Here is a 26,401-nt window from a genome sequence, read left to right on the forward strand (position 1 = left end):
AACTGATGAAACAAATACTCAAAATTGTTCAAAACACTCCAGATTCCATTATTTGTGCAAAGGGTTATGAAAAAGTTATTTGTGAAAAATGTGCTTCGGCTCTCCTACACCCAACCGGCGGTCGCATGATTGTGATACATGGCGGCATGAAAGTATATCAGAATCTGCATGAAATCTGTCCTCATGCATTTTTTGCGTTATAGGGGTATGACATTTTTGCCCGTTACCGACAATTATCGACATTACCGACGGCAGATTGATTGTATTGCAGAAAAAAAAATCTTAACAGAACGAGGATTGAACCGTCAACTTCTAGGTTGCTGATCCGACACGCTACCACCGCGCCATGGACGCTTGATGAATTGTGAGGGACAGAGTGCGATCATAATGTTCTCTCTGGAGTGTTGCTCGGGGACGCACCTGCATTATATGTGTTGGTGAGAACTGCAGATCGCTGACGTGTTTACACGCGGGCAAAAATGATCTACGGGCTTGCTGCAAAAAAGGTAATAAAATATTACATTTTCTGCAGCAAATCCACTGTTGCAGATTTTGAGATATAGTTTCCCTTTGGGTGTAGGGGGTCCACTAATGGTTAAAATACCCTAAACAATAACAAACACGTTTTGTTTGGTTGGCCATTCTGTGCATTTTCCCAGTTTACGGTAGTCGAGCTTGTACCTGTGTCAAACGCGTTCGGACCTGAAATCCCTTGGGCCAGTTGTTGCACTTTCATCAATTTTCAGGGTGTGTCAAGTTAGGACGACACGATTGAAACTTCGTTCTTAGAAGAGCGACAACAATGCTCGGAGTTTTTGCGGTTGTTGTTAAATATCTCAGGATTGAAATCGAATTTTGGGGATCTAAGAAGGTCAACAGGTGAGGCTGCACAAAAAGCAATTTGACCCAAAATGCATGTTCGACAAGTGAGTACGACAGCGACGATACATGAGTAGTTCTTAACGTTTTTTCCAAATCGACTTTTCATTGTTTTTTGTCTTATTTGGATGAAACTATGTCCATACAATTTTGCGAGCCGGTCATTAGAGCTCGAAAATGTGTATCTCTGAAGGGATTTATTAGCAATAAAATATATTAGTTTACTTGTTGCTGTGCCGGTTATGCCCTTTACATACAGAGCTGGGGCTCTGTTTTACCTTACAGTGCAGATGAATAGTTTTTTAGAGGTAGTCCCGAGCACTCTGTTTCACAGATCTTATTAGGACGTTTGCTTTCTTCCATTCTATGCTACTTTGAAGTATTTTCATACAGGCAGGCATCTACAATATTTGGGTGTTTGGATCAGGTAAAATGTTGGCAGAAAATCTAAGCATTGCGTCTGTTTGTTAGACAAAGTCGCAATATTGAAAAACGCCTAGCCTTAAAGAACCCTAGATGAGTCAATATCAGATGTCTGATGGAAAAACACGCTTTTCCCCAAATTGAGAAGGTCAGTTTTCCGATTTTCAATCCCGTTGTGGGGCCTTCCCGGCAAACCGTGTCTTGAATATTACAACACCGTACAGTTATTTAGCACATAACGAAGGTTCAAGCGAGTTTTTCCCCAAACAAAATATTATTTTTACTGACTGACCATGTTTAAAGTAGAAAAATACAAATCTACATTTTGGCTGAAACTGAAACCTTTCACGACTTACAAAAAAAAAATCATACGACAACACATCATTTGAACTTTGAATCTGTGCTATCACGTTTTTGACCACGCTGGTGCCGTGTTATGGTTGTCTTGCTAAAGCCAGGGTTAATTTAAAAAATAAAGGTAAGGAGGATTATGACTTATGATGACTTATGATCCAGTTTTGCATGCCTACACATTTTCATAGGAAAATACGACGACATCTGCCTGGGAACTGGGCAGATGTAACTATTTTTTTAAGTTGAATAATCCATGTTACCTAATACTATCGCTATAAGGTGATCCAAACAAGGTTGTTCATGGCACACTACGAAAACAGCACCACAAATGCAATGTGATGTGACAGCGTGGTGAACCGAACATGCACCGGAAAAAACGAAGCTTGATCTCTTCTTTCAATTAGCTGAAATTATAGGGATTTTTTATCAGAATTTGTCAAATTGTATAGACTAACTGCTTCAACATGTTTGATCTAATATTTTTTTTGTATTTTATCCTGTGTTTTATATTATAGTAAGTACATGGCAGTGCTTTTGAAGAAGGTTTTACTTAATAATTTAAAATAATGTATACATTGCCATACCAAAATGAGAGGGCATCGTAATTTAAATATTCTTTAAATATTTGTCAACTCTCAGAAGGTTGGAAATTTACTTTCCAACAAACCGCGTGGTCCATGTGCGTTGCAGTTTCAACTGTAAACAATTAAATGTCCTTTTTACCTGCAATAGTATGCCCAGCATGTTTTGCCGCCAAATTTGTAGTGAGCATCATTTACGCTTGCTTTCAGCTTTACCTCCATTTTTGTTGAAGACCTTGAAAGCGTTGATCGCAAAGGTGTCTTTTATACATTGCATGCGATTTTATGTTTACCGTGTACTGATAACAAATTTAGTTTTTTGTTCCACAACACCGGAAGAAGTTTTCGTGATAATTAACACGTATCCTTGTGGGTGGGACAAATTTGCCTATCATTTTTTTATTCTCAGCTAGCTGTTTTTGCATTTTTGAAAACTGGCAACATTGCACAAGGGGTTTACCGTTTCGTTGAACATCTTAGGATTGGAATTAAGAAATTTGTGAAGGTTTTTATCGTTTTTAACACGAACAGAATCAAGGAAATTTCAGCTTTAATCATTAACATGGAAGCATACTATTCCATATTTAGGTAAATGGGACTTACATGCGATTTTACGTCCTTTTGCTTGTCTGCTTTGAACGACGCCTTCCTCTACCTGAGGGTGGTTAAACATGTTTTTGCCTTATATTAGAGTGCAACAAAACATCAATAATAATTTTGTTGATAGAATCTTTATCGGTACCGATTTCTCGAAAATTTTGCGCCTCGATTCGAGTCATGTGGAAAAATGACGAAAAAGGATTTTTTTTCCCTTGAAAATGAAATATAGCAGCACTGTACAGACGTTTTAATAGAGAATTAGTATTGTTAAGAGTCCTCTGTCCAATGCTAAAGCACCTACATTTAGTTCCGTAGACCTTTAACCTCGTGCTTCAATGAAACTTTTAACACATTTTAATGCACGGTGTTGAATGTTACACCAAAATGGTTTTGCGTTTGGTTTAGACTAGGTGACTCTACTTTATCATTGAAAGTACGCTAGGAAACAGTGGGCCCTATGCATATATGACGCCCATTTTGCTGTTATTTCCTGGGCTCTTCTTTTGATGATCTAAATTTAGTGCTCAGAATGAATAAAAGTAATAAATATTACTTACAGCAAATTTGTTCGATAGAGCATACACATTTTGAGATACGAGAAAATAAGTGTTGTTACGTATTTTCCGCCAAGACTTTTACAAAAATCAGGTGTGCCATAACAGTGCGCTGACTGTTTGATGTTGCCATTTTGGAATACATCTCGATTTTGAGAAGGATTGTGCCAAACGTTATTTCAAAAGAGAGACGTTGATTCAAATTTTCTGTTATTTTGGATGCTTTAATGATTAAAATCTCTTTTTTGTTAAAAGGTATGTTATTCTCGTTTACAGAAAACGATATAATTTTATCTAATTCTACTTAAAGTATGTTAAAATTTCCTAATGATAAGATAACATTCCTAAAAAGTCAATGATCTTTTTAGTAGAATTCAGAAAAATTTAACGTCAGTAACATCAAATTATTTTTGAAAAATAATCGAATCAGTTTTAAATTTATCTAACGACAGTTTACAAGCTAGTTTGAATTCAAACTATCGTGACAAAAAGTTACACAATCCAAAGAGCTTATCTTAGCATTATTTTTACTAATACACTATTTATAAAAAATCATAGTATTCAATGCAATTAGTTAATCCAATAAATACATTATAAGGAGTATTAATAACCAAAGTAATACTAATCATCAGAGTTGTATCAGTTTCATAGGCATACGGTCTTACAAACTGAAGCATGCTGAACCCTTAGCAAAAACTCATGACGGCAAATCAATTCCTAGCATCCTCATACTCATGCATCCCTCTTTTTAGGTAAACAAATCCATAACACTCATTTAAAATGATTCTAGAATTTACATGCCAACGAACAATGAATTATGGTACAGATATAAGAAATTTTTCAAATAAACTACCTAAAAATTGACGGTAGTTTCAATATTTTACCTGGCTACCAGATATAAGTGACGCCTCTTGCGAAGCCATCACCATGCTACGTTCTCTTCCCCAAAGCGAAGCAGCAGCACAGTCGTGTTCAAGAGTTCGCCGTGATCGCATCGTTGCTCCCGAGCAAAACCTGTGGATTGGCTTTTCAGCAAAGTTGCCTCTCAAATTCTTTTTAAAACAGTTTTACTTATAAGGAAATAGTTTCCTAATACAAAAATCTAATCAAGATGAGTTCGGATAACCAAAAAAGTGAAGTCGAGGTTGAGAATGTTGCCGCCGCCGACGAGAAAGCAGAGACCAAGGAAATCAAGGGAGTTAAGCGGCCCGCTGATGTAAGTATAATTCGAAAAAAATAATGAAACACATGCAAAATAGTTTATAACTGTGGGATAAATATAGTCTATAGAGCCATTTATTTTTTTTTCTGTATAAAGACAAGTTTTTTTTTTCTAAACTAGTGAATGTAGAATTTACCGGCCGGTGGTTTACTTTTTTGGTCATTTATATCTATGTGTATTTAAACCAGTTTAAAAAATACGCGGTAAAATTTTCCTTCCAAGCAATCGATTGTTTCTGCAAACATTTTTAACATAGTCATTTGAACTACCACTTTTGGTGGTTAAATAATTTGCTGTAATTTTAGTTTAAAAACATAATTTAACATGGCGGACGAAAGCACGTTTTCCCCTGGCACAATTCTTTTCAAACGATTTTCTTGACAGATTGTTGTTCGTGTTTGTAGAAATAATTATGTTTTTTTTTTCATCATCGCAGATGTCTTGTTTGTAATACTTGGATATTTATGAAATATCGAAAAATCGTTTTTTTCCTGGCTTGGCGTCCTTTTCAGTAATTTCGTTTTGAGAGGAGAGTAGCGTGGTATTGGTGAAAAGATATAAGCCCTCGATATAAGTGTTAGTGAGATAGAACTTTAACACCAATACAAATGTGAAATTAGCACATGTGAGAAATCTAAGTATGATAGATCATTGGGTTGTTTATATAGGCTAATGTGAAATGAAGCAAAAACACCGGCTTCTTGTATCATTGTATTAGTTGAGCAATGAACTTTTATATTTGTGTTACACAAACACGTTTATGGCATTTTAATATTGTATTCTTTTATGAAGGGTAATTTTATGAGGCGTTTGTTCATTAACATTGTGTTTAATTTTGTGCTTATATTTTTCATTGTAAACTAAATATTCTCATTTGTTTCCTCCCAACAGGAAAAAACCACAGAATCCAAAAAGGTGAAGAAGGATGAAAATGGCGCGGGAGAAGAAGAAGAAGACGTTGATGATGAAGGCGAGGAAGTGGAAGGAGAAGATGAAGAGTACGACCTTCCCTATGGTGAAGAGGAGGATATAGAAGCTGAAGGTTAGTTTTTGAATCTGCTTTATTAATCAACCTTATTTGTCGCCGTTTTCGAAATATCCGTTGAATTGTTACTAATAATTCCAAATTTTCTTTTCTTTATTTTTCAGATGAAGAGGAAGAAGAAGGGGATGAAGTTGATGGAGAAGAGGAGGATGAAGACGCGTAATGATGAGATACTAAGTAAGAGTGAGACTAAGTAAAATAGAAATAGGTGATTTATTATTTCGATTTGCGTTAAATCTGCAAATAATAAGTATATGCAACCATGAACATTGTAAAATTTGTTTGTGTATATATTTTAAAACAACAAAGGAAATCCTACCATAGACAGCAAACATCCAGGTTTAAGTTTTCGGTTTAAATTATCAAACTTAAGGTCCCAGGTTGTCTTAAATTAGCGATATAGTCAACAGTTGCATGTGTTCCATGCGCTGTTAGGAAAAGCTAAAACCACCATCAATGTCGTCAATGGACCTGATATTCAGTTGAAAAACATTGATTTTCAGATTGCTTACTTCCACTTAATCTGTTTAATCACGTGGTTATAAATACGTTGCAACGGTCAAGCAATTCATACAAAAATCAATCTGACGGTACCGTGTTTATTGTAATGCATTCACACATTTTGGTAAGTGTTAGCATAAATATCTGCAAAACATGTATTAGCTCATAACGATAGAGAATTTTGAGCGTCAAATAAAAAGTCTAATTAGGAATCTTTGAAACTACTATGATTAATTTATTTTATTGAAGTGCTCCTTATGGGAGAGTCCATCAAGCTTCTCTATTTATTTTAGTTCTTTATTTACATCTAAATATAAAATGTGTAAAGTAACTGATAGCATAAACAAGTCATACAACATTTCATTTGCAAACAAAAATAAACATAATCAAAGCAAATATACCTGGCCATTTGTAGTGATTAAATATGCAATAATATACGGTACAAGATCCCAAACATGAATGCTTTACTGGTTTATTGCAGCGGCATACGGTTGCAAAAATGGCCAAATTTAAACCACAGAGTGCATTTCCCGTCAGCTTTTTTCAATTCAACAGAACATCCATACATTTAAGTTTCCATGTCTGTGTAGTAGATTTGTTATATTCCCAACAAAATTACAAATTACAATACATAATAGTAAGTTACAATAAACAATTGGTTTGAGACTACAGAAGAACGAATTATAAAACACAGGCGATCAATAGTAAGCATACTTTCATGTATTACAGAAATAAACAACATGTGTTTTTAAGTCTTGTTTTATTTTAACACTGCGTATATCTACTGAATATAAAAAATCTCTACAAGATCGGTTGAAAACAAGATGTTAAATTGGTATCGACTACGTTGTTTGAGACATTAATTGCCCAGAGAGTAATTCCAACTCAAAACAGGACATTTTCAGGTACTACACCATATCATTTTTGAGTATATGGAGCCAGTTGCACTCGACCTTAGAAAAGGTTGTAAGTATCTCGTAATCATTAAATTGACCTCAGGAATATATTCGCCTGATAAGGTCCAGTTTGTGACGATAAACTACCTTCCCTGTACTAAGCAATCGAAGCCAGAAGGGAAAAGATCACCAGTTGTGTTGGTCCGAGCCGGGTTTTACGAGGCGGAAGCGTTAACGCTCGTGGCTACGTGACTCGGTCAAACTTGCAACAGCATAAAGTGACGCCGTTTATCGTTTTCAAGAAATTTTCAATATAAAAAAAGGTTTCTGTAGCGTAGCAAGTTTGAAAATGTCATCTCATATAACGATACATTAGCTGCTGATTTACATAATTTTATTTGTTCATCATTGTGTTTGTTCAAAGTATGGCACACGTTAAATGATTATTATTTCCCTTTTCTTGCCAATTATCTTTTCCTTGAACTGCACTTGATGATCGGTGTGCACCTTTTTTCCTTTGATAGTCAAATTTTTGATCAATATTTAATCCTCCATTTGTATTTTTGAAAACTGTCTGTTCTCGCTGTAGCCTGTGGATCATTATTCGATATATTCCTATAATATCACTGCGTGGACCGTTAATGACTGATTTGTCAATCATTTCTGAAGTTATTCCAAGACTTTCTAATATTTTGCGAGTTTCATGTTCAAGAGGATGCATTATATTAAGCGTAGCGGTAGGATACATGACATGTTTTCCATGTTCTTCATCAATTATTCGTTGCAGGTGGTCTCTGAAATCTCCGGTCGATGTTTCATCACTGTTTTCTTGTTTGTTTGCAAAATCTAGTGGACTAATTCTCTTTTTTACTAAACGACTAATGGAAAACCTACGATTTCTATTGCTGTCTTTTTGGCTATAGGTATTATTATTCGAGTTATCATTGGAAAAACATGATTTTTTAAGGTGGTTTGTGCAAGATAATTCTATCTCTATTGGATGTAAAAAGTTGTCTTCTAAAACACTACCTGCGCGTTTGGTGCAACATTTAATAGTGCGTAACGATGGTTCATTTGTTTCATTTTGATTGGCAGCACTATTATTTCTGCGACTGGATGATTTAGCTGGAGAATATTGTCGACGTTGGCCTCTAGTAGAAAAAATCCAAAAATACTTTCTACGCGTCTTAGGAACTTCACTTGTATTATCATCCTCGTTTAACATTTTGGGATTCATACTTGAATCTGTTTTTCTATTGGTAACATTTTTGAATGTTTCTGCATACTCAAACCATTGGCATTTCAGTAGCTGTTCGATTGTTGGTCGACGGGAAGGTGCCATTACTAAGATGCGTTCTGAGGATGGAATGTAACAAATAAAATTTTGGTTTGTATTTATTGTTTAAAATAAAGGAGGATCGCATCAACAACAATGCATTTTTTAAAATCTATTACTACGGTGTGATTTGTGCGTTGTTCAATGTTTATAATTTTAAATGATTTTGGCGAAAGGTAGAACAAATATTAGTTTTCACAATTTGGCAACACTAAATTTGCATATGTTGAAAAACTGTCGCATTGCGCTGTTAAGCACATTAATAAAATTGGGAATCACGAAGAAATCAGTTGAATCCAATGTTACGCTATAATTAGGGGCCATCCAAAACAAAAAAAAACACTATTTTAAACTACTATCACCATACGTAATTGACAAATTTCTTGTAAATCCCAGCTTCATGAACGCTTGTTAAATATTTTTGAATGGTCATTTAATTTTACAAAGTATTGAATACTTACGTATTACTCTACAGCAAGGAAGGCTTAAGGTAGAAGAAATTTCAAACTCTCCTCTTAGAACGGCTGTTCGGAGTAACGGCACAGTTGACGCTTTAAATGGCATTTTTGCGTGAAGCATAAAATATACCAAAACACCTAATGCCCAGATGTCAACCTAAAATTATGTTTATTTTTTCAAATAAAATGATGCAAAATAGGATCAGTACACATATTCTAGCAATACTTACTGGACCACCTATGTAATGGTCGTCACTAAACAGCTCGGGAGCGGCATATGGTGGTGAACCACAGAATGTATCCAAATGTTGCCATGGACCGTTGATGAGCTGAGTACTGAAACCAAAATCAGCTAATTTGACTCGATCATCGCTAACCATAAGGACATTTTCTGCCTTTATATCACGGTGAACATATCCCAAATTATGCTGAAAAAGTAATATTATCATATCCTCGATTAGTATAATAATCGAACTGTTACGTACTAGATGTTTCACAGCCAGTAATAATTGATGGAATATTACTGCAGCATGATACTCTTCCAACGGTCCTTCTTCAGCAATTCTGTTATATAGTTCTCCACCCTGTACCCACTCACTTATAAGATGTATCTTTCCGAGAGTTTCAATAACTTCGAATAGTCTGAAATTAACAAGAGCTGGTTAACATTGAATAGGACAGCAAAAAACCAATGGAACGGAGCATATATACAACTTTTAAGCACTGAATCGCAATCGCAATTAATTTCAGCTAGAATATGACGTTAAACAACAGAAAGAAAATAAGTTAGACTATTCTAGATAGCAATGTTAGTGAAGTTTATGGAAATATTCTCTGAATGTTTTGATTGATTTTAAAAGGTAAAACTATGCGGAATTCTAAATGGCTTATTGCATCATTAACCGTACCTGAGTATAAAAGGGTGAAATACTGATTCTAGCGTTGTAACTTCCCTTGAAAGCATTCGAAGCGCTTTAGCATCTAAGCGACTGGTATCAACTACTTTAATTGCAACTTTATCTGAATTTATAATATATATATTGATCAGTGTACATTTAAGCAATCAAAATTAAAAAAAAAACGTGACTTACCTTTGGTTAATTGATGAACGGCAAGTTTGACACGTGAAAAATTACCTCTTCCGATGTCTCCACAAAACCGATAAAGTCCTATCCTCCGTCCGAGTGCCACCTGGAATGAGAATGTCCAATTACCGAAGAACATGGTTACGGCTTATAAGCAATGCCATTCGAAATAGGGAATCGGCTGTACCCAACCCTCTCTTAGATCAATGAAACTTTGTAGACATGTTATCCATGGCTCATATAAACCATTCTTGTGTAGCCATTTGCACTCGATGATGACATTTGAGAAGGGCGTATGTTATCGTATCAAAAAGTTGTCAAAGACAAACTTGTAAGAAATTTGCCGAGCTTTCTGAAAAGATTAAACTGACACCATTTATATGACATTTTAAAATTTTGGAGAATTTCTCAACTTTGAAGCTAAACGCACTTTTTTTCCGCACAGATTATTTAAAAAAATCCTAAAATGTTGAATAAATATATTTTTCTCTTAAGATTTACTCTGTAAAGTTACAAAAAACATGCTTATTTAAAAAAAATGAAAATGTTGTTCTAATCTCTCTGTGTCATCGCATATTTGAAAATTGCATTAAATTTTCTATAACATGACATGTCTCTTTTTTAACAATTGCGTAACCCTTTGTGCAAAGTTTCACGCAAATCAAAGAGGGGTCGAGGCAACTTTTTCCGATTTCGTGTGAGTTGGCAGAGAATGACCCGTATATGTATCATTCTTACATAAACCACTATAATTAATTGAACTTTCATTATACCTCTTGTGAGCATCTTGGATCACTCTGCAGGGCAGCGGTAAACCTTTGGTAAATAGGTGTTTTTGGACGTGCAACAGCTTGAATTGCCAGGTTCGGTTCCACTTGAAAAAAATAAATATAAAAAATCACGTAATGATTTTTATCGACGAAAATTTAACTTACTTATTCATTATTCTGTTGAATAAAACTGAATATTTGCACTGATGAGTGTATTACGGTGGTTCATATTGATTGTCAATCACTGAAATATAAAACAGGTAAATCTTAACATATATTATTCTGATCCTGAAAAAACAATATCTAATTTGAAAAAAGTTATTGATTATTCTACAAAACAATGTCATGCAACTTGAAAAATATTTAACAGTGCTTCCCGCGAAATGAAAATGTAGCGTAAATTAGACTTTTTCAATACACTCATAAATAAATAATTTAGACATAATACAAATATTGAAACTTTATATAAGTATTGTTGTTGTTTTTTTTTCATTTCTAAAGTGAAGCATAATCCCGCTATGAATCGGTCAGTGTGTTTAAAACAAACCGTGACAATAGCGCAGGGGCTGTTTATTTCTTCAATGCTCTGCATATCATTAAGCTTAGGGGCAACGTTTTGTATACAACCCCGCGACCACATTGATTGACCGTGCCACAGAGGAATAAGAATACCCTCGAGAACCATTTTCTGTTCCGTTTTTGTTCAAAATCGATAATTATTCTTTGCATTGGTTCTTGGAATATAAAGAGGATACATGAAAATGAAAATGTTACAGCATGCGAGGATTAATTATTTCATCTGTTTACTGCTGTAAAACTATTTCAATGTTTAATATTGTTTCAATTGAACAATTTGAGTACAAACCGGTTAGATATTTTGAAAAAAAAAAATCTTAGCTACAATTTAAGTTTTTGTTAATCGATATAAATCATACCGGATTAATAACGTCTCACAAAAAATCTAAATTTTGCTAGATTGGGTCAAATGTTTGAAATGAAATTGAAGTTTAATGTTTCACGATTGATCGCGCGATATATCAAATTCTATATTCAGATTCAATTACGCTTAATGCAATGGACGAAACATGCTGAAGTCATATGAATGCCGCTCTGAATTTTTTTAAAATCGTATTGAAAATATTAAAATCTGCTAAATTTTAAAAAAAGCACTCTTTCACATAGCCTTTATCAAAGCAATTATTTTAATCCATTTTAATAATACTTCAATATATTCTTGCAGTCTCAGTCATCTCAGTTACATTTACGAAACATTATGATGAATGCTTATCAAAAAATATAACATTGAAATTAAGTACGTCTCGGACCATAAAAAAAAACTTCAAATGACATTCAATTGGGTGAAAAGAAGTAACATACAGCTCCACTGCATATTTGTTTTGAGATTAACATTTTCATTCGAAACAGGTTAAGCGTATCAGAAATTTAGCTGACATTTGTGAATCACGAGTAGTTGTTTGTTGTAATAATAACTTTTCCTTCCGAATGTGTTCTCTTTGTATTGATGTGTTTAACTAATATATCACTGACACCAGCACCGTCATCAATTTTATACACAGCTTTGCACTAGAATTCATTTTCTTCATTTCAATTGTGAAAAATGTGGTATCACTTGTTGTTTAAACCTTTAAAATAAATTTGCCCAAAAAGTTTTTATACCTTTTTGCTTAGCTAGTGAGAGAATGTTTATCTCTCACACGGGACTGACGGTGGAATGAAAACCCAGAATTTTGTGTACATAAGCCAGCCTTACTAGTGAGATTTGCGAGAATCCAACAGTGGTGCCAATGCCTGTACTAGTTTCTGTTTTACATGGCATGGCAAACATGGCATTATTTTTATGGACATAGTTATTCTCGGGTGATATTTAATTTGACGATGTGTAAATAGTTATTGTTTTATTTGAATGTTCATACAAGTGGAAAGTAGGGTTCTAAGGCATACTTTATGTGTACAGAAATAGAGCACGATTGTATTTTCAATTCTTGGCCACACACTAGCCACACTGTAAACAGCTTCTCTCCTCTCATGTTCTAGAGAAAGTATCAATCTTATTCTCTCGATTTCTCTGTTGTGATATAATGATGTTCCCGTGTTGAAATGATCAAATAAAACTTGAGTGTGGCATTTTACTTAATTTGCCATTGTGCTCTAATCATGAAAAAATGAAAAAAAAGTTTATTCGCAAAACGTTTGCAGTCAAGTGAAAGAAATTTCCAAACAGCTAGAGCATTGTGCTTGAATCTCGATTGATGGAGAAATTTGAACTTAGAATGTGTGTATTACATATGTTTGACAGAAAGTAGACAAGGTTGTTCGTTCCGAATTGGTGATTTAATTTCTCGAAAGAACATCATAGTTTTCGGATTGGTTAACGATCGCTGTTACTGCACCAAGGGACCATCCATAAACCACGTGGACACTTTTTTGGGTATCCCCCCCCCCCTCGTGGTCTATTGTCCATACAAAAAAAACTTTTTTGTATGGATCATGGACAATCGCCATACTCCCCCCCCCCTCTGAAGTGTCCACGTGGTTAATGGATGGTGGAACACATACGATTTGGGAAAAAACGAATGTTCTACCTTCAATCAGTGTTAACTGTTTTTTCCTGGCTGAGATTTTCCGTTTCAGCAAAAGTGGACTTTGCAAAAAGATGTGCTTCAAATGGAAACAAAATATAATTGCGAATACCAAAGGAAGGGTGTTTTTTTTTTCAAAAGAGAAAGTCAAAAATTTGAGTTAGTAGAATTATATATTTTGCCAAAAATATCACCACAACTTAATAATTAACATTGTTTATCAACAGCTGCAGTGGAATTTTCTTCATCATTTTGTATGTCTGGCTTCTGTCTCTGCCTAATACGTTCAAGTAAATCTTCTTTCCATTGTTCTTCTGGAACTCCAATTGCCCAATCCGGAACTGATGTTACTGGAAGCTTAAAATTAGCCATGACATCTTTTATCTAGAAATTTATTTATAAAAATTGGAAAATGTATTAAAAACATTAGAATACGATTACACAACAAATTAATAAATTTAACATGATCGTGCTATTTCGTTGTTTCGCTTTTTGTTTCGTTTTAATATTTGGACTACAATCAACATAAACGCAATGTAAACAATTAAAAATCGTGTTTTTGACTGAACGTTCTGTACATTGTCTCAAAATTATAATCAAAAATGTAAACAGTAGACGTAACATGTAAAAGTGACAAAACGAAATCTGACCGAAATACTGAATAATTGAAAGCCGCACAAAATGGCGTTATTCAATCAATCGATATGTTGATAAACCCGATTCTTTAATTTTAACAGTTCCGTTACGTTAACACTTATTTTCCCAGTCTTACGTTTCAACACTAGGTAAACCAAGTTGGACGAATGTTCGACTTGTGTTGAAAAAAAAAATCATATTTAAAATATTTGAAAATAGTTGTTACTTAAATCAAACATAAATAAGAATCGTGTGTTAGTATATGTTTTATAGGGTTTACCTACCTGAGCTACTTTTGATTGATCTATTTCAATACTAAGAGCTTCTGGTCTAGGAGTGTTCCAAACATCTAAATTGAGAAACTCTTGATTGTTATATAACACATTACTAGAAATTGATCTTTCTGATCGATCCACCGTCATTTCATTTACACGAGATTCATCGTGTGAGTCTTCATTCAAGTCATGTATGCTTAATGGCTGATATCCCATATATTCATTTTCTTCTGTCGACTCATTATCACTGTCTTCGGACGTTATTTCCAAATTTATTATATTGTCCTGCTCCATACAAAAGTTTTCTTCATTTTCTGTTTGTTCGGGCAAATCGGGCAATCCCATTTTCAACAAATAATGGAAAGATCTTTAAAATCAGATACCTGAAAAAAAATTATTTGTGTTTTGATAGCATGCATGTTTGTTAAAATCACCACAGAAATACCTGTCAAACTTCTATGAACCACAACAACTGTTTGTTGGGTGGCAACCAAACGGGAAATTGTTTATGATAACCTTTTTTAATTCGTCATCAGAGTTGATTCTGAAAATGTTGAAAGACGAGAAAACTGGTATTAAAACAGGTAATTTTACATAGTTTTATTGTATGAATGGTCCTATATACCCATATTTGTTTTCAAAAATTAGCAAGTACCTATATATGGAAACCCATATCAGAAAGCACGGAACAGTTTAAAGAAAAAGTAAGTTTTTTGTCTACACTTTAGAGTGTAACTGAGTACTGACATTTTTCTTATTACAGATTCCCTTAATTTTCGAGAAATCCAATCTGATTCATGCATCGAATCGAGTGCATTTTATTAAACCATTTCCATCTTTACAAAAACAAACTTCTAAAAGGCAGATTAGTAAACCTCATATATATGATGCGCTCAGTGAACATTCGTCTAAAAATAATGCGCTGTTCAGTTTCCAATGTAATGGAATTGTTTCTCCAGGAAACATTATTTCAACAAATCAATCTGGGTTTTCACCACACATTGATCCATACGTCAGTATAACTACAAAAAACTACAAACCGTGGAACTGTCCAAAGGAGCAAACCATCACATTCTGGAATTGGAATTCAACTGAAGGGAATAACTTGGTGAATCAGAAGAAACACATTCCACAAGCTGTACTTTGCATGAGAAAACAAAGTTTAACATCACAGTTTCAAAGTGAAATGTCCTCTAACTATAATCATAAATCTCTGATTGATTTGGACAAAGGTGCAAGCTTGCTCAAATCAGTTGTACTTCAACCTACGTGTAACATCGACTACAATACCGAATATTCAAGCTATAAAAACAAATTTGACTCTTCGCGATTGTTTAAACAATGCAAATATTGAAAAAAAATCACGATAAAAAATACCTCAGGTATAAACATACGTCTTGATTCTTTGAATTTGTTGTGTAGTGGCTTCGATCTAAAAAATATACTGTCAAATAGGTATAGTCTGGTAGACTCAAACATGGGATATTTGGTTGAAGCTTTTATTTAAATTTAATTTTTCGCTTTTTAACGTGTTTTTTTTAAATCGCCTTAAGTAAGGGGCAATAAAAAACCCCAAGTCAAAAAAATGGTTTGTTGGACCTATATAAAAACTGTAGACTAACCATATTCTAATTTCATAAGCACTTTTCTGCCAAACACATAGCTAGATGAGCGAATTCCGAGTGTAAGTGTTGAGTCTACCAGACTATCAACTTTGTGTCTTATTTCAGAGGGGTGATTCTTGAGTTCTTTGCAATTGTCAACTGAACGCAAGGTTTTGTAGACATCAGGTAATCATAATTGTGCTACGCTTTCTTATGATTAGAACATTCTATTTGAAACAGAAATTATCGATCCAAAAAGTGTATAGTTTCCTTGAATGCATTTCTTTGACCGATTTTAGTTTGGACTGATATAAAATTGAAAAGCTTAAAAAGTGGAGTGATATTTAGAGACTAATAATTATTAGTTACATTTTCCTCGGCCTTTGAAAGGGAAAACCTCTTTCAATTAAATCACCAAAGATGTTTTCACTTAATACATTTATTTTTATTTTTTTAAAGAATAAATCTTTTCTCTTCACATATTTGTTTATTTCGATATAATTTTCTTTTTTTTTCTTTTTTTTTATTATATCTTCGAGTGGCGACTTTTTTTAAGAATCTCTCAGTGAAATAAATATATGTAAATACAAAAAAAAATCACTTACTTGAAAACATTAACACAACAATTAACAATAATTAACGTCAATATAACTAAATACGAGGTAGGGTACTACCCTGGTCGTTCGCTGTGAGTGTTCGATTGCTGGCACTCTAATGAAGGTTCGAATATGGGTAGTATGCTTATTAACTTTTTCGACATCTCATATCCTCAATGTCGTGACGGTTAAACAAGGGAGTCTGTGTGATGTGTCACTACACCTGTTACAAATTTCCTTTGCTTTGGGGAATGGGAAATTTCTTTTAATATAAGCACTGGTATTTGTAACAACAAAATTCGTACAAAATAAAAACATATGTACGTGGGTGTACAGATTACTGAACATAAGATGACGATCTGTTTCATCAAGCGAACACCTGTGAACTGGACCAAGCTGCCGGCGGGAATGAGAATTATTCATCTTACAATAGAGACTGTCAAGAGAAGAAGCAAAGGCCAGCGATCGAAAAACGGCTTTGTTGACAACTGGCGCTTAGGACCTATTGAAAACAATCTTGAGATATTAACATTAGATGATTAAGAATGGCCACTGAATCCATCTTATAAATGAATGGTATTTTGAAGCACTTCAAATTGTGTCATAGACATCCCGGATTGGTTTGACTTTTTCTCTTAGCTTTCGCAAATTACTGTTAAAAATGGATTTTTTTAAAACCTTGATATCTTTTTGCAATAGCCTTCAACACCCATACTCCTATAGGTCAAAAGATAGTTAATTTTATGGACTATAAGCCTACAGTTTTATCTTTTTGGCCAATCCCAGTTTTTCTCATAGTTTTTCAATTTTTCTATAAGAAACATTTTACATCGTTAATTTTTGCCCTGTAGGAAAAGAAGACGGCACTTTTTGGTCTCAATTTTGTCATATTTAGAATCCTCGGACAATTTCACGTAAGTTAGAAGTATTGGAGTTGTAACTTTGATTTAAAAAATAATTAAATAAAGCATTTTTGAAAAAAATAAAAAGATCTTACCTTATGATCAATACGTCAAATACTGTATCAAGTAGGCGAAAACCTGTTTTACCCCTAATCCAACAAATTGTTAAAAATATTTTAATTCATTCTAAATGGAAATTTTTCCAATCAAATCTACAACTCCAATACTTTAAACTTACATAAAATTGTCCGAAGATTCCGAATATGACAAAATTGAGACCAACAAGTGCCGCTATGGCGGCTTACAGGGTAAAAACTAACGCTGTAAAATGTTTGTTATAGAAAAATCAAAAAACTATGAGAAAAACTGCAATTGGCCAAAAAGTTAATACCATAGGCTTATAGTCCATGAAATGACCTTCCTTTGACCTATAGGAATATGGATGTTGGAGGCTGTTGCAAAAAGATATTAAGGTTTAAAAAAATCCATTTTTAACAGAAATTTGCAGAAGCTATGAGAAAAATTCAAACCAATCCTGGATGTCTGTGGCACATTTTGAAGTGCTTCGAAAGCCCTTTCGAATGCACCTAAGAGAGTTGGAATTGACGAAGTTTTACGAAAATGTGAGCAATTTTAACATTTTTTAGGTTTTTTGGACCTCAAACTTCGAAGCCCGTTTTACCCCACTTCCCTTTGTCATAGAGGGCTCCTATTTGGCATGAGCTCATCTCATGTATAGACAAACAAACGCTGAAAGTTTCATCCAAATCGGAACACCTCGATACGACCTGGAGTCTGTGATTAACAGAGCAGCAAGTCAGACGTGCGTCCCTCACACACAAAAAAAGTGCTAAAAAGTGCAAAAAATGCCTCACGGCAAGAAAAAGAGGCAGTCCTCACCAGAAGGATCCGCAGATTTGAAGAAGCTAAAGAATGCCGAAGCGCTACCTGCAAAGCCAGGCAGTTTGAGCAAGGACGCTCAAAATTCGTCTGGAAACCAGTTCGCTACCTCCCTGTGGACGTAAGCGAGAAGGAAGAATTTGAACGACGGGAAAAGGTGCCACCCATTTTTGTGAAAACATCGTCATAAAACTTGGTGCGAAAGTGGTTGACCGGATTTATCAAATCTGGAGCTTTACGAGCTTCCATTCGCTTGTGTGCTGATGGACTCAAAATTCTGCTACCTGGCAGAAAGGATTACAACTACGTTCGGGATTTCCTGAACAACACAAAGATTGAATACTACAGCCATGACGATCCAGGTAAACGCCCCATGAAACAGGTCCTCCGTGGCTTGTACGACATGGATGTGAGTGTGCTGAAAGAAGAGCTCAAAACTCTTAAGTTGAATGTGATCGAAGTCTTCAAGATGACGAGACACAACAAGGACATCAAGTTTCGTGATCAACAGTACCTGGTTCGTCTCGAAAAAGGATCAACAACGCCGACTGAGCTGAAAGCAGTTCGGGCAATTTTCAACATCATCGTGACTTGAGAACGTTATCGTCCAGTGCACCGTGACGTGACACAATGTTCGAACTGCTGTCAGCAAGCGACGACGAGGCACCAACCAAATCGTCGTAAGACACCACCAACTTTCATGGACGTGGATTTTCCTGCTTTGGCGTCACCAGGAGTGGTTCCAAATCTGCAGCCATTGCCGTTGAATCAGCGGCAAAAAGTTGCAGAGAATACAACACCTCCAAGCTTCAGTCATCAACCGAGGGAAAACCAACCAGCATCAATGGATGAAGGCAGTAGTGACCTGTTTTCACCACAAGAACTTCTGAATTTTTTCATCGAGATGACAACAACACTGCGTGGTTGCAAAACTCGTGCAGAACAAGTAAGAACGCTTGGAGGATTTATCTTGAAATACAGTTCGTAGTTTACTCGTTCTATTGATTTTGAATAATTCAAAGAATTTTTTATTTTAGTTTTAAGTTAGGATTAGTTGTTAAAATATTTTTTTCTTTTTTACCCAAATGTCTTCGATTCAATGAATTTGAAGTTAATAAATGAATGTGAACAGTTGATAATAAAACGAAAAATACAACAAAGATGAAGAGCATTGAGCCATACTACTTAGCATGTAAAAGAAATGTAATTATTATAAGGAAGTTCAATAAAGACATATTTAATTTCCAAAATTCGATACGATCTGTTACACATTGGTGAAAAACTCGCTCTTAAGGGTATTTCCCGTAGGGGAAATGGAAATACTACTTTAAAAAACATAATCTAATTGGATTCGAGTACAAAAAAAAATAGATTTTTTTTTATATAATTTTATTAAAAATAGATTTTTGTTTGTGATGGTGTTTTGATTACAGGTTCAAACCTCTGTTGTAATAATATTTAAACGCGCTTTCAGTTCATCTGGCACATCTACATAAATATGATCAGTTCCAATTTCATACATGAAATTTCGAAGTTTTTCCACATCAACAGCATCATCCGAACTGGACCAAATCGTAAATGTTACATCATTAGTCGTTTTTAATGCTTCGTAAAGCTTTTTTAGCTGCGTAAAACTATTTGCTGCTATTCCAGCACGGATCGGGAATGTAATAGGTGCGCCTAGCATATCTATTTTATTTGACTTGATGGTATCGATCATGCACTGAATGTTCGTTTCCGAATAAAATCCTTCGGTAGAATGCTGGTCCCACTTAGTAGTCCATCCAATGGATAATACAACAGGCCCAAGTTGTTTTGCACACTTGAAAAATCTATCATGGTCCACTGGAATCGTTGACGTGTTGTTAACTGGGCCGGCCAATATATCTGCATTTATCCAAGTAGGGTATTCTACCGTATCGTACAATGTTTTAATCAAGTCAATCGAACTTTCTAAAGCTTCAATTGATTTGAAGTCCAATTTTATTCCTTTTACATCAGCTTTTTTTGCCTGTTGATTAAATTGGAGACATTTTTCCAGAAATTCTTTCAAAGATAGATTTGACTGTGTGGCTGGCGGATGAGCCATAATCGGAATTTTCTCTTGAGGATTCCCGTTTTCTAAATGTCCAATAAGAATATCAGCTTCTATAAAATTTGTATTCCCTGAATGAAAAAATAAATAAACATAAATTTGTTATCTAATTGAAATAAAAACAACACTACAATTGTGTGAATGATTGCAAACAAATTTCAGTTGTGAATTGTGAAATGTTGAAAATTCTAGTGCACACAATTTACAACCTATCAGTATTCGAATGCAGTTAATATAAACTTACCATTTAGCACATTTACGAGGTAATCTTTGTTGTTCACCGCATGTGCCCATGTAACATCAGTCAATTTTGAGCTATTTACATAATCCTGCATTGATAATTTCCCTGAGGTAAAAATATCGCTTGTTGACGCCATTGTTTGTGTTTAAAGTAATCAGTTGTATATTTAATTACCAGTTGAAATTAGGAGAAACAATAGGCTAAGAAAAAATACCATTTCACTTGTTCAGCCCTGATGCTTCAGAATCAGAATTTAAACTAATTCGCTTATCTGTCAATGTTCAAAATATACCATCGTATAAAATGCTTTCCGAGACAAATACTTACGAAGGAGTGTCGTCAAAATAGAACACATACATGCTTAGGCAAGACAAAATGGCAACGTGTATGTGATGTGTTATGGAACGTTATAAGTATCTAAATTTTGGGTTTCGGTTGAATATAATAGTTTTCAACTTAATTAAACTCAATAGTTAGTATTCACTATTGACCTTAGCATTTTTATAAACTTTTTGGTAAAACGCCGACTCGAAAAATCATGAAAACATCAAATTGAGTGCGTAACGTAACGAAGCTGTGTTGACCTGCGCGCGCATTGTGACGTATTTTTACGCACAGAAGAAGTAAACTTGAAGGCAGTATCACCAACCCAACGTGCCAGTTGGTTTTAGGTTCTCGTCGGGTTAAGTCGAAAAAAGTCAGAAAGTCGTGAGTAACCGAGTGAGCGATGTGTTCTAAAAATATAATGTGCTATTTAAAGTGAAATGTGTGCTGCAGAATAAGATGAATATCTGTTGCAAAATGCCTCCAGAGCCTAACCAAATTGAGCAATGGTTGGTAACACTGTGATTCCTACAGAAAAATGCAACTGCAACTGTAGAATAAATTGAAAGTTGAAGACGACAACGTGATTCACTTTGAAAAATGTGCTGCAGTGAAAAAATAATGTGTGGCTTTCGAGGTTATGTAATGAAAAAAGATCTACGCACGTTTATCTTCACTTTTGTTTCGTTCGAAAAGTTTTAGTGGTTAAAGAGCAGTTTTTTAGTGAAGTTGATAAATTGAAGAGTCAATTTTGAAATGATTACCAGTCAGAAGATCTGCAAAAATGGTGTATAAAACGGAATGATTGTACGAAATGTCGAAGAAAAGAAAGTTTATTTATACATCAGACCGTTCAGAACGGCATGAAACAGAAAGATACATTGCGGTCTGCTGCTGTTCCGATTTTGCGGCGCTTGTGGCACTCTTTAGATTTGGTTTGAAGTAAATATGTTCCATATTTAGAACCATGACGTAGGGGAGATGGGGGTAAGACGGCCACCCTAAGGTAAAAACTCATTTCAAATCAAAATAAACCATTATTTTCAACCCCAACTTAGTACAGATCCTAGTTGGAAGTCACATTTAAAGAAATTACCTAACTTGTGTCTTTAAAATAAACTTTTCTTTACTTTATATTGATTTAAAAAAAATGTGCTTTTTCGATCCTTCCTCCTCTTGCGGGGGTAAGACGGCCACCGTATTTTGCAACTTAGATAACTATGATAAAAATGCATAAAAATCTAATGTTTGTATCTGATACTGTTAAGGACATTATCACCATGACTGCGAAATGAAAAGCTTTTAGTAATATGCATTAAAATGTTTTTAAAACAGTTTATATTCAAAGAACTTTTTTCAAATGATAAATATTACGACACACTGGTGATTACGGCATTTTTTTCTTAATTATCAAAATTTTGTTTGCAAACCACTATTTAGTTTTGCAAAAAGTGGCTCAAAGTAACTTATTTAGCCTAAGGTACAATATCATTAGATATTTGGGTAACTTTTATCATGTTTAGTAGTAAAACAAGCGCATGGCCGTCTTACCCCGCCTGGCCGTCTTACCCCCACCTCCCCTATTGGTGACAACTCTTGGGCAGCTGAGAAGTGATGAAATCTGAAAACGGTCTTAAATTAAACATGAAACAAAGTGTGATGAAATTTTAAAATATTCAAAGGTGTGGTGTTGGAGAAAAGAAGATCTATATAAAGAATCATAAATTAAAAACCAAGTGTGAAGATTACCGTTTATTTTATGGAAAGTTGAGGTAGAATAAGATGTGACAGTGATGTTTTTTTTTGTGTTATGTCATTGGAAAAGTTTCTATTTATAAATTGTGCATCATAGCTAATTGAGCTCATTTCCAGCGCATTTTGTGTTTACAAGTTGTAGTCTTATTTTTAGAACCACATTTTAGGATGTTTCTTCTTTTTTAGCCACTGGAAGCTTATAACCATTTGTAATCTATTTCTAGTGTTGAGCGTTCAAAATCAGATGTTACTTGAATCTGGGTAATGAGTGAGCACACAATTTGGAAAAAGGAAAATTATTAAAAGTGATTAATCAAAATGTCTGGCCCGCCGAACATCAATAAAAGTCACAATAGTGGAAGTGGTCGTGGTTGGTTACGAACTCCCCCACCCACGTACTTTCGTTCACCGTCACCATGGGTTCCACCTGGATCAACTCCAACAGCAATGCAAACATCTCCAGTTACCTTCAGTGGAAATTCGCAAATGAATCCAAACCACATCGTATCATCGATCAATGAGCAGCAATCTGCAATAAGTTCTTTAGGCACGACACGAACCGAAATTCAATACTCGCGCAGTAATGTTCGTGGAGATGGATATGAAAAACAGCAATTGTTTAACATTGCCCCTGGATCTGAGTATCAATTCAATAGACCACCATCTGTAGTATCGCAAGTCCAATCAAGCACACCTATCAACTATGGTTATGCAAACTTGAGACCAATATCTCCCGCAATTCAACGGCCTTATGGGATGAGTACTGGATTCGAAAAACCGGTACATGTGCCAATACATAGTATGGCAATGGAAGGTGCCGTTGGAGGAGCTTCTTTGAATGCCGGTACTTCGTCTCAATATATTATTTACGACTATTCCGGAGAATATGGGCCATCCACGGCGGAGATAATAGCAAACCAATCACAAGATTACGTAGATGAAAAGTTGGCTGAATATCAAGCAACCATACATTTGTTACAAGGTAAGTTTAAATCATAATACCTAGTCTAAAACACCGAAATCATCCATTCAAGCATTTTGGGCTCACATCTCCATCATCAAGTTTAAATCGTACGACAATCGTAAAACACAAGTTGTCAAAAGTTTTGCGAACACTAAAATCAGCTGAAACATTCACTGCTTACAACTTCGAATCAAAAAACTTACGACTTACACGCAATAAAAACATGTTTATTCAAACCTGCGATTTACTTTACTGAATCAGCTCTTGTGATGCCTTCATCTTTTCATCAACTCAAGGCACAAAAGTAACAAGTTGTCTTATATCATTGTGAGTGTGAAAATTCGTTGATTTAGATTTCCAAAAGCTACTGATAAGCAATGCAAACCTCTCAAACTACAGCATATACCGTGGCGGGAACAAAATATTAAAAATCGAGATTTATACGAAGAAATTTGTGTTTCACCTTACTGATTAGGAATATGTTTGTTTTACCATATGAAGTACCATGCGAGGAGGCGCTTGGTGGCTCAAGTAAATTTTAACCTATACAACCCCACGCCGCCTCTAAGCGGGCTTCGATTTAAAAAATTGACAAAAATCAATTTTCAAACAATTTTTTATGTTTAAAAAGCATTGGAAATAAGAACTCATTAAATTTAACGAGATTTGAGGGTTTGAAGTTTCACTCGTGATTTTTTCTGGTGTCAACTTATTCAATGTTTTTCATTAACATTTCCTATATGTGTTGTTAAAATACGTACGCAGTAGTTTTGGTAAGACTATGCCTCTACTAATTTTCCTACCATTTAAATGACAATGGTATCGTTAGCAGGCTTAGCCGAATGGTTACGCTGTCCGCTTTGTAAGCGGATGATTCTGGGTTCGATTCCCATCTGCTCCAACCTTCTATCGGATGATGAAGTAAAACGTCGGTCCCGGCCTTGGTTGATGTTAGGCCGTTAAGTCATTCCAGGTATAGGAGTCGTCTCCATGCCATAAGTACAAACAACACACCAAACCAAGCCTGCTCCGGTGGAATCGCTGGCGGCGGTTGGACTCGCAATCCAAAGGTCGTCAGTTCAAACACTGGGGTGGAAGGTTCCTTGGAGTAGAAAGAGGTTTGGGTGCTCTCCCCATTCAAGCCTTCGGACTCCTAGGTTCGAGCAGAAACTTGCAATAGAGACCACAAAAGACTCGGGGGTCGTTAATGTGGATGGTTTGATTTTTTGATCGTTCTAGAGCAGAAAATGTGAAAAACAAGCAAAAAATGAAAAAGTAGCTGTAAAAAGATCGCAAAAGGTAATGATAGTAGGTGGTAAAATAAGCTTAATACTATCAAAAACAAACATAAACTAAACATCATAAATGCAAATAAATTCTCCACAAAAGAGCAAAATTTAAACTTGGAAATATGGACCCTCCCTGTAAAGGCTTATGAATTGATCTAAGTTGAAAGGTTCTCCAAATCTCTGAATTTCAACATTCTGGAGCAGAACTGTTAAACTGTAATAAATACTAATTGAATTGAATTGAATTAAATGCAAATAAAAATACTGAAAATGAAACAAGAAAAGTAAAGTTTTTCGTAGAATAAAAGTTGCTGAACACGGGACAAATAATAGTTTTCGAAAATCAAAATTTTGCATTTCTTTTAACTTGTCTAAGCTTGTCTCATATAAAAACAGCAATTTACAACCTGTTGGCAGAGTATGCACAAGGTAACGAATATGCTGTCCTCCGATTTGATCGAAAAGTTTCTAAGAAAAGATGAAACATTGCCAAGGACGTCATAGACATACGTTTTGGCACTGTCTACCACTGTAAGAACGCGCTCAAAACAAAGCAGTCAAAATAAACAAAATCAAAAATTTAAAAATAAACCGGTGCTTAGCGACAAATGTAGGTCAGATGTTGTTAGAGTAGTGCTATTTTTGTGAATGAATGAGCATTGTAAACAAAAACAAGTATTGAATGTGTTACCTACGTTACTTACGATTCTGTTACGGTCGGCCATCAAACTGTCTCTCTTATTTTCTCTTCTCTTCTTTTTTTGGGAATCTGTTTACAAACGATCCGGTAGCATCGATGATTGTATTAGTGACAACATATTTCGGGTGGTTTACATAACGCATGTTGCCATGTTTAAAAACATAAACATTGCCTTTAGTGCATTGTTTACAAATTAGGTTGCGTTATTTAGATTCGGTCATAGTCTGGTTGATGTTTTCAGTGTCATGATGTGAAAAAAGTTAGATTTTTTATTGAACTAGATCCTCAAATTGAAAAAAAAAAACATTTTGAAACCTAGTTTCAATAAAAATACTTACAATCAATTGGTTAAAAAACCAACAAACATTTAATACAGCGAATGACAATGGAAGTAAAACGCTGAATAAACAAAAATAATACACGTCACTATTTTATCAAAATTTAAGATCATTCGTATGCTACTATAAACACTATTGACACCGGTTTCAAATATCTCACCACTACAAATAGTGATGCTTGGTTTACTCTACAACCACCTCTCACTAAACATGACAGTGTTATTGCGACGTTCAGTCGAGATCTATATTCCTTGACTTTGCGCGTTTCTACTGAAACCTGTTGCTGCGTGTTATTCTACTGTCTACGTTTTCCTTTTTTTCTTTTCTGTCTGATGTCATGTCTATTGATTTTATTCAGAATTTCGACATTTAAGGCATACATAGCTTGCGTGAGCTAATAAAAGGAAAAAAAAACAATTTTGGTGGTGATAAGAGAGTGTGGTGATTGTATTTGAACAACTCATTTTGTTCAGGGTCA

General features: G+C 34.9%; 5 protein-coding genes and 1 long non-coding RNA gene across 17 annotated transcripts in view; 2 read left to right on the plus strand and 4 right to left on the minus strand.

The window, feature by feature from the left end:
- Window positions 1-4,341: 4,341 nt before the first annotated feature.
- Window positions 4,342-6,911, plus strand: LOC120429844 (acidic leucine-rich nuclear phosphoprotein 32 family member B-like). The gene is made up of 3 exons (XM_039594919.2): window positions 4,342-4,607; window positions 5,505-5,655; window positions 5,763-6,911. Exons 1-3 carry the CDS (start codon window positions 4,503-4,505, stop codon window positions 5,819-5,821), a joined length of 315 nt encoding a protein of 104 aa, XP_039450853.1. The 5' UTR covers window positions 4,342-4,502; the 3' UTR covers window positions 5,822-6,911.
- LOC120429840 (serine/threonine-protein kinase NIM1-like) lies at window positions 6,163-13,344 on the minus strand. Of its 6 annotated transcripts, none has more exons than XM_039594905.2 (9): window positions 12,382-13,207; window positions 10,870-10,948; window positions 10,708-10,808; window positions 9,941-10,040; window positions 9,758-9,869; window positions 9,335-9,491; window positions 9,080-9,277; window positions 8,853-9,006; window positions 6,163-8,411 (listed from the first exon to the last, which is right to left on the minus strand). In XM_039594905.2, coding segments are annotated over exons 2-9 (1,761 nt in total). In that variant the 5' UTR covers window positions 10,871-10,948; window positions 12,382-13,207; the 3' UTR covers window positions 6,163-7,473. The 6 variants fall into 6 exon arrangements, with proteins under 6 accessions (XP_039450839.1, XP_039450841.1, XP_039450840.1 ...); XM_039594907.2 differs by having other exon boundaries at window positions 12,157-13,207; XM_039594906.2 differs by having other exon boundaries at window positions 12,082-13,207.
- A 98-nt stretch (window positions 13,345-13,442) lies between these two features.
- On the minus strand, window positions 13,443-15,478 carry LOC120429845 (uncharacterized). Its single transcript, XM_039594920.2, has 4 exons — window positions 15,256-15,478; window positions 14,661-14,759; window positions 14,225-14,598; window positions 13,443-13,688 (listed from the first exon to the last, which is right to left on the minus strand). The coding sequence occupies exons 3-4, from the start codon at window positions 14,558-14,560 to the stop codon at window positions 13,512-13,514; spliced, it is 513 nt and encodes a 170-aa protein (XP_039450854.1). The 5' UTR covers window positions 14,561-14,598; window positions 14,661-14,759; window positions 15,256-15,478; the 3' UTR covers window positions 13,443-13,511.
- A 3,960-nt stretch (window positions 15,479-19,438) lies between these two features.
- On the minus strand, window positions 19,439-21,817 carry LOC120429843 (protein FAM151B). 2 transcript variants are annotated; one of them, XM_039594917.2, is made up of 3 exons: window positions 20,728-21,816; window positions 20,557-20,658; window positions 19,439-20,383 (listed from the first exon to the last, which is right to left on the minus strand). In XM_039594917.2, exons 1-3 carry the CDS (start codon window positions 20,768-20,770, stop codon window positions 19,653-19,655), a joined length of 876 nt encoding a protein of 291 aa, XP_039450851.1. In that variant the 5' UTR covers window positions 20,771-21,816; the 3' UTR covers window positions 19,439-19,652. The 2 variants fall into 2 exon arrangements, with proteins under 2 accessions (XP_039450851.1, XP_039450852.1); XM_039594918.2 differs by having other exon boundaries at window positions 20,557-21,817.
- Window positions 21,818-22,460: 643 nt separating this feature from the next.
- Window positions 22,461-26,190, minus strand: LOC120429846 (uncharacterized). Its single transcript, XR_008211998.1, has 3 exons — window positions 25,924-26,190; window positions 25,590-25,809; window positions 22,461-22,498 (listed from the first exon to the last, which is right to left on the minus strand). It is a non-coding gene; the product is annotated as an uncharacterized LOC120429846 (long non-coding RNA).
- LOC120429839 (muscle-specific protein 300 kDa) overlaps window positions 22,857-26,401 on the plus strand; it is a 69,278-nt gene continuing 65,733 nt past the window's right edge. For 2 of the 6 annotated variants that reach the window (XM_039594903.2, XM_052707391.1), the window contains exon 1: window positions 22,857-23,614. In XM_039594903.2, coding sequence (XP_039450837.1) covers window positions 22,951-23,614 — 664 coding nt within the window. In that variant the 5' untranslated portion in view covers window positions 22,857-22,950. The remainder of the gene's footprint in view (window positions 23,615-26,401) is intronic. The other 4 variants (XM_052707386.1, XM_052707389.1, XM_052707387.1 and 1 more) reach the window with 4 other exon arrangements.

This window comes from Culex pipiens, chromosome 2 (genome assembly GCF_016801865.2).
Source record: "Culex pipiens pallens isolate TS chromosome 2, TS_CPP_V2, whole genome shotgun sequence".
In the NCBI taxonomy this organism is placed as follows: Eukaryota; Metazoa; Arthropoda; class Insecta; order Diptera; family Culicidae; genus Culex; species Culex pipiens.

What these genes read in the sequence shown, in the direction of transcription:
- LOC120429845 (XM_039594920.2), bottom strand. Translation starts at nt 14,560, where the DNA reads ATGGGATTGCCCGATTTGCCCGAACAAACAGAAAATGAAGAAAACTTT. An exon ending in ATCAATCAAAAGTAGCTCAG is followed by an intron (nt 13,689 to 14,224) that starts GTAGGTAAACCC and finishes ATAAATTTCTAG; the next exon opens with ATAAAAGATGTCATGGCTAA.
- LOC120429844 (XM_039594919.2), top strand. Translation starts at nt 4,503, where the DNA reads ATGAGTTCGGATAACCAAAAAAGTGAAGTCGAGGTTGAGAATGTTGCC. An exon ending in GAGTTAAGCGGCCCGCTGAT is followed by an intron (nt 4,608 to 5,504) that starts GTAAGTATAATT and finishes TCCTCCCAACAG; the next exon opens with GAAAAAACCACAGAATCCAA. An exon ending in GGAGGATATAGAAGCTGAAG is followed by an intron (nt 5,656 to 5,762) that starts GTTAGTTTTTGA and finishes TTTATTTTTCAG; the next exon opens with ATGAAGAGGAAGAAGAAGGG.
- LOC120429840 (XM_039594905.2), bottom strand. An exon ending in ATCCAAGATGCTCACAAGAG is followed by an intron (nt 10,041 to 10,707) that starts GTATAATGAAAG and finishes TTCTCATTCCAG; the next exon opens with GTGGCACTCGGACGGAGGAT. An exon ending in TCCTTGCTGTAGAGTAATAC is followed by an intron (nt 8,412 to 8,852) that starts GTAAGTATTCAA and finishes TTCCATCCTCAG; the next exon opens with AACGCATCTTAGTAATGGCA.
- LOC120429843 (XM_039594917.2), bottom strand. Translation starts at nt 20,770, where the DNA reads ATGGTATTTTTTCTTAGCCTATTGTTTCTCCTAATTTCAACTG. An exon ending in GTTTCTCCTAATTTCAACTG is followed by an intron (nt 20,659 to 20,727) that starts GTAATTAAATAT and finishes TTTTTACCTCAG; the next exon opens with GGAAATTATCAATGCAGGAT. An exon ending in CCTCGTAAATGTGCTAAATG is followed by an intron (nt 20,384 to 20,556) that starts GTAAGTTTATAT and finishes TTTTTCATTCAG; the next exon opens with GGAATACAAATTTTATAGAA.